The sequence below is a fragment of the Beta vulgaris genome, chromosome 4 (assembly GCF_026745355.1).
Source record: "Beta vulgaris subsp. vulgaris cultivar EL10 chromosome 4, EL10.2, whole genome shotgun sequence".
Taxonomy (NCBI): Eukaryota; Viridiplantae; Streptophyta; class Magnoliopsida; order Caryophyllales; family Amaranthaceae; genus Beta; species Beta vulgaris.
This window is the reverse complement of record NC_079205.1, coordinates 10,579,965-10,591,579: the sequence shown is the minus strand read 5'-3', so window position 1 is coordinate 10,591,579 and position 11,615 is coordinate 10,579,965. Positions and strand designations below refer to the sequence as shown.

Below are 11,615 nucleotides of genomic sequence, written 5' to 3'. Positions count from 1 at the left end.
AGTAGGAGAGAGTATATGGTGGGGTATGGTAAAAGTAGGAGAAAGAAATAGAAAAACCAAGTAAGACCAACCAAACCATTGTGAGAAAAAAACTATGAGTTGGTGAGAGTTTTAGTGGGAATGTGGGATGTGAGGTGTAAGAAGGAAGAAATGAGAGAGAAAGAAAAAAACTCCAAGACCAACTAAGACCAACTAAGACCAACTCTCCCATTATAGATGCTCTAATAAGTGAAAGTTCCCATAAAAACTTTCACATCCCATGAATCACCAAATAACATTTAATAATTCTTCAAAAATATAATTACAGGAAAAATTAAATTTTCAAGAAATTTGCTCCCTACATTCAACCAAACCACCGCTCAAATCACTTCCCCCCATGTGTTGAATATTTGCAATCTCACTCACACTCATTCACATCTTTTCTTCACTTCTTTCTCCCACAATTCCCAAAATGTACCGACAATTTTTCTAACTGCAAAATCACCAAAACCCATATAAAAATTCAAATCCCATGAATCCCCTGTCAATGTGCTCATCTTCTTCCTCACAATCAAGCTCAACAAAAACTTGGGTTGTTCATGGGCTAGTGTTGGGTGCAGCTGCTGCGGCAGCAATCGGCGCGCACGCTTACTTCTTTCTTCGCCGATCCAGAAAATTCCGTGCGCGCGTCATTGGAATTATACCCGCGCGCTTTGCATCTTCTCGCTTTGAAGGCAAACCTCTTGTAGAAATTCTCGGAAAACCCATGATCCAGGTCTTAAAATTACTACCTTTTTTGTTTTGCCTGTATTAAATTGCCCTGATTTTGTTTTGTAATGACTTAAAGTTTTCTGGGTGTTACTTAATACTTATTGGATCTGGTTTATGATTTGAGTAAGTTTTGTCAATGTTTGAATGGAATTTTTTTTGGGTTGTTTGTTTAATAAGTGAGAAATTGTACTTTGGTGGGTTATGTGTTTGTTGTTTGGTGGAGTTTGTGTCAAATTTTTGTACTAGTTAGAATTTGACAATAAGAAGTGTTAGATGGAAGCTTTTTTGTGGTAATCATTTCAATTTTTATATTATACATCCGGGTGTAACGCATACCCAAAGCTAATTATTGATCTGAAGAGCTCCAAGTGAGCAAAAAATGAGCAATGAGTAAAAGAATGGCCTTGGGTGTATGGTACATCAGTCTGGGTGTATGGTAAGATTTTGGTAATCATATGTGGACAGCTATTGTGAGTGTTTTTTCTTGGGTCTTCTTTTAGAATTACAAACCAACAAAATTCTGATCTCATGGCAGTGATTAGAGGGCTTAGAGTTAATAAGCGTTTTTATGGGTTAATGATTGAAAATGGGTTTTTTGTGAATGATTTTGGCTGGATGATTAAGGTTTTAGGGCCAATATTACAACATATGTTTCATGCTCATGTTTCTTGGAATTTTTCATACACCATTAATATCTTCCAATCCTTCATTTTTCCCATATCATACTTAGATTTATGCTTCATTTTGTATGATTCACTTCCTATCTCGTTTGGTTGGGTTATTTGGATTTTAGTCTTAGTATGGAATCTTACCTAATACACATGTCAATTTATGAGCAAGAAGACTGGTTCATCCCTTCTATAGTTTGTCAAACTCTTGATCTACTCATCTGTATATTGGTGTAACCTTTGAAATCAAATAAAAAAATGTTTACTGGTCCGTTTTTTTTGTCGGAACTTTAAATGGAAACTGCTTCTTTTGTATAAGTAGCATTCACAATATAGTTCTCTTCGGAATTAAGACTTTGGTGTATCTTGATTGTTTGTGTTATCTCATTTGTTTGCTCTTTTCTTTGCGCAGAGGACATATGAAAGAGCGAAGCTAGCTTCTATGCTGGATCAAGTTGGTAAATTTTTTGACTTAGTTATATTACAAATTTTCTTCTGTTATATTCTCTGTCGAAATTAATAGTTACATGTTCTACTTTAGAATGTCTGAAAAAAGTTCTCACCTTTCCTAAAGTCGTAACTGTTTACAGTTGGTTTCTAATTTGACTCAACTAAAATTAAGTGACGAGGAAAGAATGGTAATTGCATACCCATCGTAAACAAATTTTTCCTTTTACATTTCGCAAAATATTATGTCATTTCCTTAATTATGAGGGGTTGGGGTAATGCGACAACCAACTCCATATGGAGGGAATATATCCTAGATGATTTAGTTCGTTCTTTATGATGATAGGGATCAAGAGCATACACTTTTATTTTTTAGTTGGTGGGATGGCAATATATCTCCAGAGGATTTAAAGATATAAATGTTGGGAGCTGCATGTTAGACTTCTGAATCTGAATTCAATTGTAATGATTCCCTGTGGCTGCATGTTGGACTTCTGTTACTGAATTCAATTGTAATGATTCCTTGTGGCTGCATATTGGACTTCTGAGTCTGAATTCACTTGTAATGCATTCCCGTGCAGTTGTGGCGACGGATGACAATAAGATAGCCGAATGCTGCCGAGGATTTGGTGCAGATGTAATAATGACGTCAGAATCGTGTCGAAATGGTATCAGTCATGCTCTGCCTCTGTCTTTCTTTGGTTTGAGTAAAAATGTATCTGCTTGAATATTTTTCTATAGTTTCACAGTGCTTTGTTAATGGCTCATACGTGTTGCAGGTGCTGAGCGTTGCAGTGAAGCACTTCAAAAGCTTACCAAGAAATACGATGTTGTCGTCAACATTCAAGGAGATGAGCCTTTGATTGATCCTGAGATAATAGATGGGATAGTTAAAGCTCTCCAGGTTTGTCTAGCATTTTAGTCCTGTTGTCCTCTGCATCCTTTTTTTTTATTTGATATTATTGTAATTCCTTCATTTCTTGTTGATTGTCCTACTGTCTAATATACATGATATATCAAGTTTATTGTCGTATATGCTAAATTTTACTCCATGCGATGAATACATAACTCTGCTAGAATGTACTACTATTGAACATTTCAGCACTCTATAATATGCATGTATTCTTTTGTGCATATACTACTATTCAGCACTCCATCATCTTGTCCTACATAAATTTTAATAAAGAATGTATATCTGGCCCTTGTAGGTGACTGACTCAAAAGTATCTCTTGTGATCCTTAATTTTTCATAATTTTCAGTGTTCTCATTGTCTGTTTTTTAATTCTAAAGCTTTTTGTATGTAGTTTTGCATTTTCTTGGTTGTTATGATGTTCTTATATATCACTGTTTGTGAATTACTTGGTTAATAGCTTGTAGACCTTAATGCTCATTTCTTAGTTAGTTAGTTGTATCTAGTTTCATTTTGTAGTGAGATGAACAGGTGTGAACATTACTGCTAAATCTTTTGCTACATGCCATTTTGAAGTGAGAAAATTGTCTCTGAATAATGGAGTATATGAGAGATGTAAAGAGTTGTAACTTAGTTATTCCTGTGAGCTATATTAATTCTGATCATCATACCATTATCTAAATTAAGGACATCATTGCTTATATGATCTCCTGAATTTGGTGCACACGGGAAAGTGTGATCCATATGCTTTCTTTGGCTAACTTATGGTGAGCAAGCTCGTGATCTCCATGGTTTATCTTGTAGTAGTAACTTATATGTATTGTTTCGATTCTGACAGTCTGCTCCAGATGCTGTCTTCAGCACTGCTGTCACACCTTTAAAGCCTGAGGATGCTTTTGATCCAAACCGTGTCAAATGTGTTGTGGATAATCTTGGCTATGCTATCTACTTCTCCAGAGGACTCATCCCATATAACAAGTTAAATATTGTTTCTAATCTTATACTTGTTTTTCTTTATACATTGTTCTCATCCTGCTTTTATTGATGCGTTTTTCACATGCCCACTTAACCAGATCTGGGAAGGTCAATCCGGATTTTCCATATATGCTTCATCTTGGTATTCAGGTATGACAATGATATGTAGTCAGATATAGAATACTTGATAAAAAACTGCTAAGAGTAATAATTTCATAATGTTTCTATTTCTTCATATCTGACTCCATTTCTAATATATTTGCAGAGCTATGATGCTGAATTCCTCAAAATATATCCAGATCTGCAACCTACGCCGTTGCAACTAGAAGAAGATCTTGAACAACTCAAAGTTCTAGAAAACGGCTATAAATTGAAGGTAGTTGGGGGGTGGGGGAGGCTTCATGGTGTTATACATCCCATTCATTATATCATGCATTTCGTGCCCAAGCCGAGGAGCTTTGCATCAATATATTCATCAAATAATATTGATTTAGCAGTTAGCTCGTATCATTCTAATGACTTAAATCAAAGAGTGTGCTTCTTTTTCTTTTTTGGTGTCATTTTTTCAGCATTGTTGCCTAATACTATTTCATTTCTTTCAAAATACTTGCAATCAAGCTCCTGGGCACGTAATTTTAGGAGGATTGACACTCGGTAAACGGACAATTTTATATAAGTAATAATGACACTTAAAAACTTAATCACTTCTCTTATTACTGTTTAGATTATTCTAATTAATTTGCCCAAGTACCTTGACTATAATTTTCCTAAAACTGCGTACCAAAGAGCTTGGTTGCAAGTATAAAATTACTATACAAGCAGAATGGGGCAAGGTTTTTACAGACATGTATAGAGTAAATTTTAACAAAGAGAATGATAATGTTTGATGGATAACTGTGTTTTTATCCTTTCCTTTGCTTCATTCTGAGTTTTTTCACTCTAAATTCATACTTTTTTATATCTCAAATTCTCAGGTTATAAAGGTTGAGCATGAAGCTCATGGAGTCGATGTTCCTGAAGATGTAGAAAAGATAGAAAGATATATGCGAGAGAAAAACTTATCCTAGTGTATAAGAGAATATTATTACAGAAGTACAGACGATTCAGTGTGATTAATGGAGGTTCGTTTTGCTCTCTCTTTAGTCTTTACTTTTACTTTAGATGATCAAAGTGAAGAATATGTTCTCACTTTGATGAACATGAACTGCATCAGCTTGGAACTTTCTTTGCTCTGAATAGCAATAGTACAAGAGTGAATTGTGTGAGGAACTAATTTTGACAGCTTCTACTCCAACCATAAGCAGATAACTTGATTCTGTTATCAGCTTCTTTTTAAAATTTCTGGAAGTCATTATATCTTTATACGCGAAAATGTTAAAACAATTTGAGATGGGGGGAGAAATTCGATGTCATTCATTATTATTCCCTTGAATTCAAGTTGTTCAAGGCAAACTTTTTTGTGTGGACTGTGCGTATTATCATAATTCTTAATATGTGTATTACTTGTATGCCCTTTTTATTTATTTTTTCTGTTTGTGTACCTTGCATCATCGTAGAATCAAAATTTTGAAACTTGTTGTAATTAGCCAATAGAGAAGATAGCACAAGTGGTACATAAGTTGCCACAAGCCTCATATGATTACGATAAGTGCTCCGTGACTTTGGCAACTTTTCAATCAGAACATTGGCTTGAAGAATTTCACTTTTTGTATTCCCTTAGCAAGAACTTCAGCAACAAGATTCTCATACACATGAACTTATTCCATTATTGCTTATTATCTTCCAATTTACAGTTCAACCAGTTTCCAGTAACATCTGTTTTCGAGCATTATTAGCACCATACTTTTTTTTTTTCAAAGAACTTCATATTGATTTTCCAGACTTAACAGATACAAATAACTCGAATATGGGGTTTGTCATGAGGTTCAACATGTTCCCCTTAACGATCTTGTTATCCCTCACAAATTTTTTCATATTAATACCCCCATCGGATTTAGGAGTTTTCTCTGATTTCTCTCTCTTTGACAGGAATTTCAGAATAACAAAAGTACTAGAGGTAGGAACTACAACATTGTTTTCAGCAGGTGGATCATTAAACAAAACATAGTCAAGATCGTTGATCACAGGCAATTGAGAACTTTTGAGACCACCTCTTATAATTAGTTTCATTTAAAGGTTTCAACTTTGACATATCCAAGATAAATCTACTATGAGAACTATATATGATTTTAATAGAACAAATTCATTTTTAAATTGTAAGAAATGAATGAGCAAAAATCAAATAACTGAACCTGAATTACAAGAACAAGTGGCATCGTGGTATGAGCTCTATTGCGACTTTTGTTCCTCTAAGTTTTACACAACTATCTCTGACTTCATGTACCCAAATCAAAGATTGGTATTTCCCAGCTCAAATCTAAGAGAGAATAAGGTAGGGTTTTATTTTAGGGTTAGAGAGAATTATTGATTCGGATTTTGAGAAAGGTATTTATAGGGAAGATAAAATAAGCAATAAAAAATAGAAATCAAAATTCGCCTCCCGTTCTCCCGGGCAGGTCGGGCGGAACTTGCTCGGTCGGACTTGCAAACAAAACCAGAGAGAAGAGTAAACGCCCGATTCGCTCGGTCGGGCAAATGTCGACCTCGGGCGGGTGGACCATCTCCTCGTCGAGCGATACGTAGATCTGGTTGGGTTAAGAAACGCTACATTTGCAGCAGGCAGCCACATGCACGGCACACAACTTCACTTTTCACGTTCATCTTGGATGTAATCCAACAATTAGGAGCATCACCTACACGTACCTCTTCTATTCTTTTATGCCAATAGGAGATGTATAACTTTAGGTTCTTGCAGCTTGTTATTCAAATTAACCACCAAAGTTGTATTTTGATCTACACACCACTACTGATTTGACTTTCATGAAATTCCCAACTTTCTTGTTAACATGAGACCCATGGTGACTATGAGACCATACTTTGTTCGCTAAAGTTGATATTTCTTGTAAGGATAAACACATGCCTCAATTTGGTATGGTCTTTGGTGTTCAAAATTCCTTAGAAATGAATCATAAATAATAGCTCCATGATCCGAAGCCAAAATAGGGAGATTAGTAAGAGCTCCCTTGGAACCAATCTATTGTGGCATAAGCTTTATCAATTCTTCCAAAACCACAGTGTTTGGATCTTTTCTAGTACTGTCAGCCCCAATAAACTAATCGCAAGTATATCTACTTCCATTCTCCATTGCATGAAAGAGTCCCACCATACAAAAACAAAACATAAAGATCAGGAAATTTCCTGCAGAGTGCAGATCTTTAAATCTCTATCTTATAATAAGGATACTTTGAACATGCATCTAGATAGGAAATTTTTTTTTTTTTTTTTTTTTTTTTGACATCAGATAAACTTGCATTAATAAAATTGAATTACAACCTAGAAAACATACTAACCAAACATAAGAAAATCATCTTGAACAGGATTAGGTACTAAAACAGGATTAGTTACTAAAACAGGGGGGAAGGGGCATAACATTTCTTCCGACAAGGATAGCAGACGTCCTCAGTAAAGCAGGATGGACTTCGCTTGAGTCCAATGCGCACCCTGCAAAACAAAGGGTTAGAAAAAGAGGTACTTCGACGCTTTACCGTAGTATGTTGGCTTTTGATACTGGAGTGCACACGAGAGGAGATTTTCATCTTGCTGGTAGACTGATTGTTGACCCGTGAAGTAGACTTTGCCGGCGAACAAAAGGAGGTGCTTGGAGGTACTAACAAAGAGACACAAGACGACTTTTCGGAATCCATACTGGTAGCCGCGACATCGGGGCCGAAAATTTGGAGTTTGTTTACACTGCTCGTACCCTTGCACAGGGGAGTGTCTCATCTCCATGGGTGTATGGTAAGCTATAGTCGTGCTGCAATCCATCTTCTGTGATGGATTTATAGTTCGGATGCTGATGATTTGATTTTGGGAAGAGCAATGGTAATGCAAGGTTCTCCCCGCTGACATCACCCTATACATTGAGGGGGTGATATGCAGATAGGTGTCCTGCGCTTTCCGATTTGAAAATCGGAATTGGGACCCTGTAGATTTCGTTTTTTTCCCAGAAGTAGACTTCGGGACTGAATTAGAAACTTTAATGTCGTGATCTGCTCCAACGACATTCATGGTCACCTTCTCTGAGAAGGTTTGATTCTTTTCCTCTTTGGTAGTGGTGGTACCCTGGTAGGATTTCCTTTCTCCTACCTTTCTCCTTTTCTCCTCCTTCCCAAGGAATGAAGATGAACATACTTCATCCATACCGACAGTTTGATCCTTAAAATCAACAAAATTTGAAGACATTCCTAACGTGGACAATACTTCATTAAATTTTTGTTGAAATTCTCCATTGTTCGGATGGAATTTAAGAGCTTGAGTAAGATCGAGTAACGCTATGTCGGGTTGGCTAAGTTCCAAAGCTGCAACAGCTCGCCTAAAAAAAGCTTTGGCATTGGTAGCGTCATATATTAAAACAAGAGAGCATAACTCACCCACTTTCTGAAAATCCTTTTCCTTAGTAAAACACGCAGCCAAATTCAGATTGATAGATAAAGCTAGACTTAAAAACACAGACTTTTCCTCCTCATTATTGACGTCCGCAAAATACAAGAACTTGATGGCTTGAGTATAGTGTGCAATGGCTGACCTAATATCATTGTTTCGTAAAAGGTATTACCCTCAGCTTTCAAACTTCGAGCATAATCGAAGATACCAAACGGGTTAATAAGAAAATCAAGCCTCTGGACCCAATTAGTGGAAGAACAGTCAAGTTCATCAAAGTGATAAAGGCACAAATCCCCCTTTAACTCATCCATACTGTTCAAGAATTCTAAGATAACTAGATAACTCTAAAAGACTAAAACAATAAACCAGTAGAAGATAAAGAGGCACCAACAACAGCCTAAACTGGGTTGAAATTCTACGCCTATTAGAAATTAAGCAGCGAAAAACGAAAAAGTAAAACTGAAATGATACCCTCACAGTAGGTAGTAGCTTCGTAGGAGAAGAAACTCAGGTGATGGTGATGATTCGCCGGCACCCAGAAAAAGAACCCAAGGTATGTCGTTGTTGTGGCGGCCGATTACGAGCGGCGGCGTTCCTCGCGATTCCAGAAAACACACTTTTACTGTAGCGAGCAACTGACTACTGTGGGGGAAAGGAAGCTGGGCTCGCCGACGACCGCCTTTATAGAGCCGGAGATGCTCAGGCCGTCGACGAGCCAGTAGGGGAGGGGGAAAAAAAAAAACGGCGGAGGCGATGTGTGTCGCTAGGGTTTCACTTTTGTTGGGGAGGTTTCGCTAGATAGGAAAATTAATGCACTTAAATTTCTATCTTATAATAAGGATATTTTGAACAATGCATTACATAGGAATATCCCCTTCGAACCATCTGCATTACGGCCTATAACAAAAGATGGTTGGGAGGAGTGAACAAAATAACTTCGAACTTGAGCAATAACACCAATGAAATTTACTAGAGTTGCTGGGAGCTCCTTTAGAGAACTCCCTTCAAAAATAAACGTATGCCACTTAATGCAACGAGCACACGGTATTCTTTAGTAAAAGGCGAAAGAATAGTTCGCTTTGTGCTCACTGTATGGCTGCGTGAGGATTACAGTAAATGAGGCTCACTTATTTATACAACTGATATAGCTTGATTCATCTTTATTGAGCGTTGTGGGACTAATTTATCTTTTGCTTATTTGCCTATCAATATTATTATCTCTCCACGGATGGGAAATTTCACTACACAAATGGAAAGAGCCCGCCATTGCTTTCCTAACAACTACTTTAAATTGTTAATTATTTATTATGCATATGGATATGTATTCTAAACTATCCGATTTAACAACAAATAATGTTGCAGGATTATAAATTATGTACGAAAAACAATTTTAAGAATAAATATCAGAAATTCAGATGTATGGACAAAAGTTATGAAGCACGGACACACCCCAACAAAACGTTTCGAGTTTCTGACAACACAAACAACACGACACAAGTATCTTAATTTTGAAAGTTTATGAGTAATAGCAAATAAAGGGAACTTGAAGTTTCCCTTTTGTTTAATGATAAAAAAAGGGAAAAAAAAAGAACATGAGAGCCGTGATGTCGATACTCTTGCAATCTCAGTAGCCCGTCTCTCTCTTCCAAAGAACCCATTAGCCTCTCTCTTTCCAACAGTCGATTAGCTAAATACTAATATGTATTGATATGTATTTGGCGAAATACTATTTTTGCTTTATTATCAATTTATCATAAAAATCAAGTTTGTGAAGTATTTATGAAGTCGTTTGTTTGTCATATAATAATTTAATGTAATTTTATGTTTGACGTTTCCTAGCCGTTGTCCAATTTATGTGAAAGTAGAAAATGATGGTTCTCCTTTTCGTGTCGTGTCTAGGGATGGGCGTGGTACGGTTTGGGTCGGGTCCGATCATATCCTAGATCCGGATCCTGCGGATCTAGAAAAGTTGGACCCCAAACCCTTCGGGTCTCAAGGTCTAAGGTCTAAGGTCTAGTCTATTTCCGTTAGTTTTGCAATTTTTAACATCATAAATTTTTTTTGACTTTCAATAGTCCTCATGATCTGTATGGGTTGGGACTGGGTATGGGTCTAAGGTTTAGAGTTTAAAGGACAAAATTAAACTTGAAATTTTAGGATAAATATAAAGTTTTTTTCCTAAAATACAAAAAGCATAAAGAATATTAAATAATTTTAAGGTTCAAATTTAAGGTATGTGAAGGATCTGAGTCTAAAATATTAAGATTCAGACCCGAACCCTAACAAGTTCACTTGGATCCACCTTATCGCCTTAGGGTCCTGAAAAAGTTGAACCCATACCATAAAATTATGATCGGGTGCACACGGGTTCGATTAGGGTACTGGACCCATGCCCATCACCAGTCGTGTACGTATTTGTTTCCGTGCATCATAGGACAAAAACACCCCAACAATCAACATATGAAATTATGGACACATGCTGTCCACAAAAACTAGAGATGGTCAACAGTGCGGGCCAATCCAGCCCATCCAGCCCAGCCCGCCTCGTGGGTCGTGTGGGTCGGGCCAGCAAAAAGCCCGGTCCAGCCCAACTCGAACCGTGAAATTGGTGGGTGGGTCGTGGGCTGGATTTCCTGAGCCCAGCCCACTAAATCCCACTACTAAAACCGCCCAGCCCGGACCATGAAACCGGTCCAACCCGACTCATGAACCAGACCGGCACAATCCAAGTAAATATTGAACCAAATTGTGTATATTTTAATTAAATTGTATATATTTTAATCAAATTGTATATATTTTAATCAAATTGCAAATATTATAATTCAATCAAATTTTAAAATAATGAAATTATTCATTTATATTAATATTTGTATATATTTTTAATTCATTTTAAAGATTTTACGTAAGAATAATGAATAATTTCAATGATTAAATAATTTTGAAAAAAAATCTCATGTCGACCCGTCAGCCCGGTCCAGCCCATCAGACCCACGAACCGTGGAAACCGGTAACAGACCGGTGTGGGCCAAGATTTTTCAGCCCGCGGACCAGCCCGCCCAACCCATGAATTTCACGGTCTGGTCCTGGGCCGTAAAATCTTAGCCCAGCCCACTACGGCCCACGGTCCGGCCCGCCCAGTCCGCACCAGTGGCCATCACTAACAAAAACTAATACGATTCAAATGTTGATAACAAATAAAATTCTGAGAATTAGACCTGCTTTTACCATATAATTGAACATATGAATGAATGTATGATGATTATCTGTTGCTGGAAACAGAAATGATACATATTAAGAAAAAAATTGTAACTTTGATTTGTAA

At 36.9% G+C, this 11,615-nt stretch overlaps 1 protein-coding gene and 1 non-coding gene across 4 annotated transcripts; one reads left to right on the top strand and one right to left on the bottom strand.

Moving 5' to 3' along the window:
• The first annotated feature begins 345 nt into the window (after positions 1 to 345).
• Positions 346 to 6,059, top strand: LOC104907725 (3-deoxy-manno-octulosonate cytidylyltransferase, mitochondrial). Of its 3 annotated transcripts, none has more exons than XR_007273246.2 (9): positions 346 to 754; positions 1,831 to 1,876; positions 2,447 to 2,533; positions 2,645 to 2,769; positions 3,615 to 3,754; positions 3,850 to 3,901; positions 4,017 to 4,127; positions 4,726 to 4,872; positions 5,780 to 6,059. XR_007273246.2 is itself a non-coding variant. In XM_010696694.4 (8 exons), the coding sequence occupies exons 1-8, from the start codon at positions 512 to 514 to the stop codon at positions 4,816 to 4,818; spliced, it is 897 nt and encodes a 298-aa protein (XP_010694996.1). In that variant the 5' UTR covers positions 347 to 511; the 3' UTR covers positions 4,819 to 5,016. The 3 variants fall into 3 exon arrangements, 1 of the variants encoding a protein (XP_010694996.1); XR_007273245.2 differs by lacking the exon at positions 5,780 to 6,059 and adding an exon at positions 4,965 to 5,016; XM_010696694.4 differs by lacking the exon at positions 5,780 to 6,059 and having other exon boundaries at positions 347 to 754; positions 4,726 to 5,016.
• A 3,217-nt stretch (positions 6,060 to 9,276) lies between these two features.
• On the bottom strand, positions 9,277 to 9,391 carry LOC125497239 (U5 spliceosomal RNA). Its single transcript, XR_007273868.1, has one exon. It is a non-coding gene; the product is annotated as a U5 spliceosomal RNA (small nuclear RNA).
• Between the last annotated feature and the right edge of the window lie 2,224 nt (positions 9,392 to 11,615).

Bases quoted from the DNA above. Each gene is read 5' to 3' on its own strand.
- LOC104907725 (XM_010696694.4), top strand. From the start codon at position 512: ATGAATCCCCTGTCAATGTGCTCATCTTCTTCCTCACAATCAAGCTCA. The intron at 2,534-2,644 runs GTATCAGTCATG...TACGTGTTGCAG, and splicing joins GTCAGAATCGTGTCGAAATG to GTGCTGAGCGTTGCAGTGAA. The intron at 4,128-4,725 runs GTAGTTGGGGGG...TCAAATTCTCAG, and splicing joins AAAACGGCTATAAATTGAAG to GTTATAAAGGTTGAGCATGA.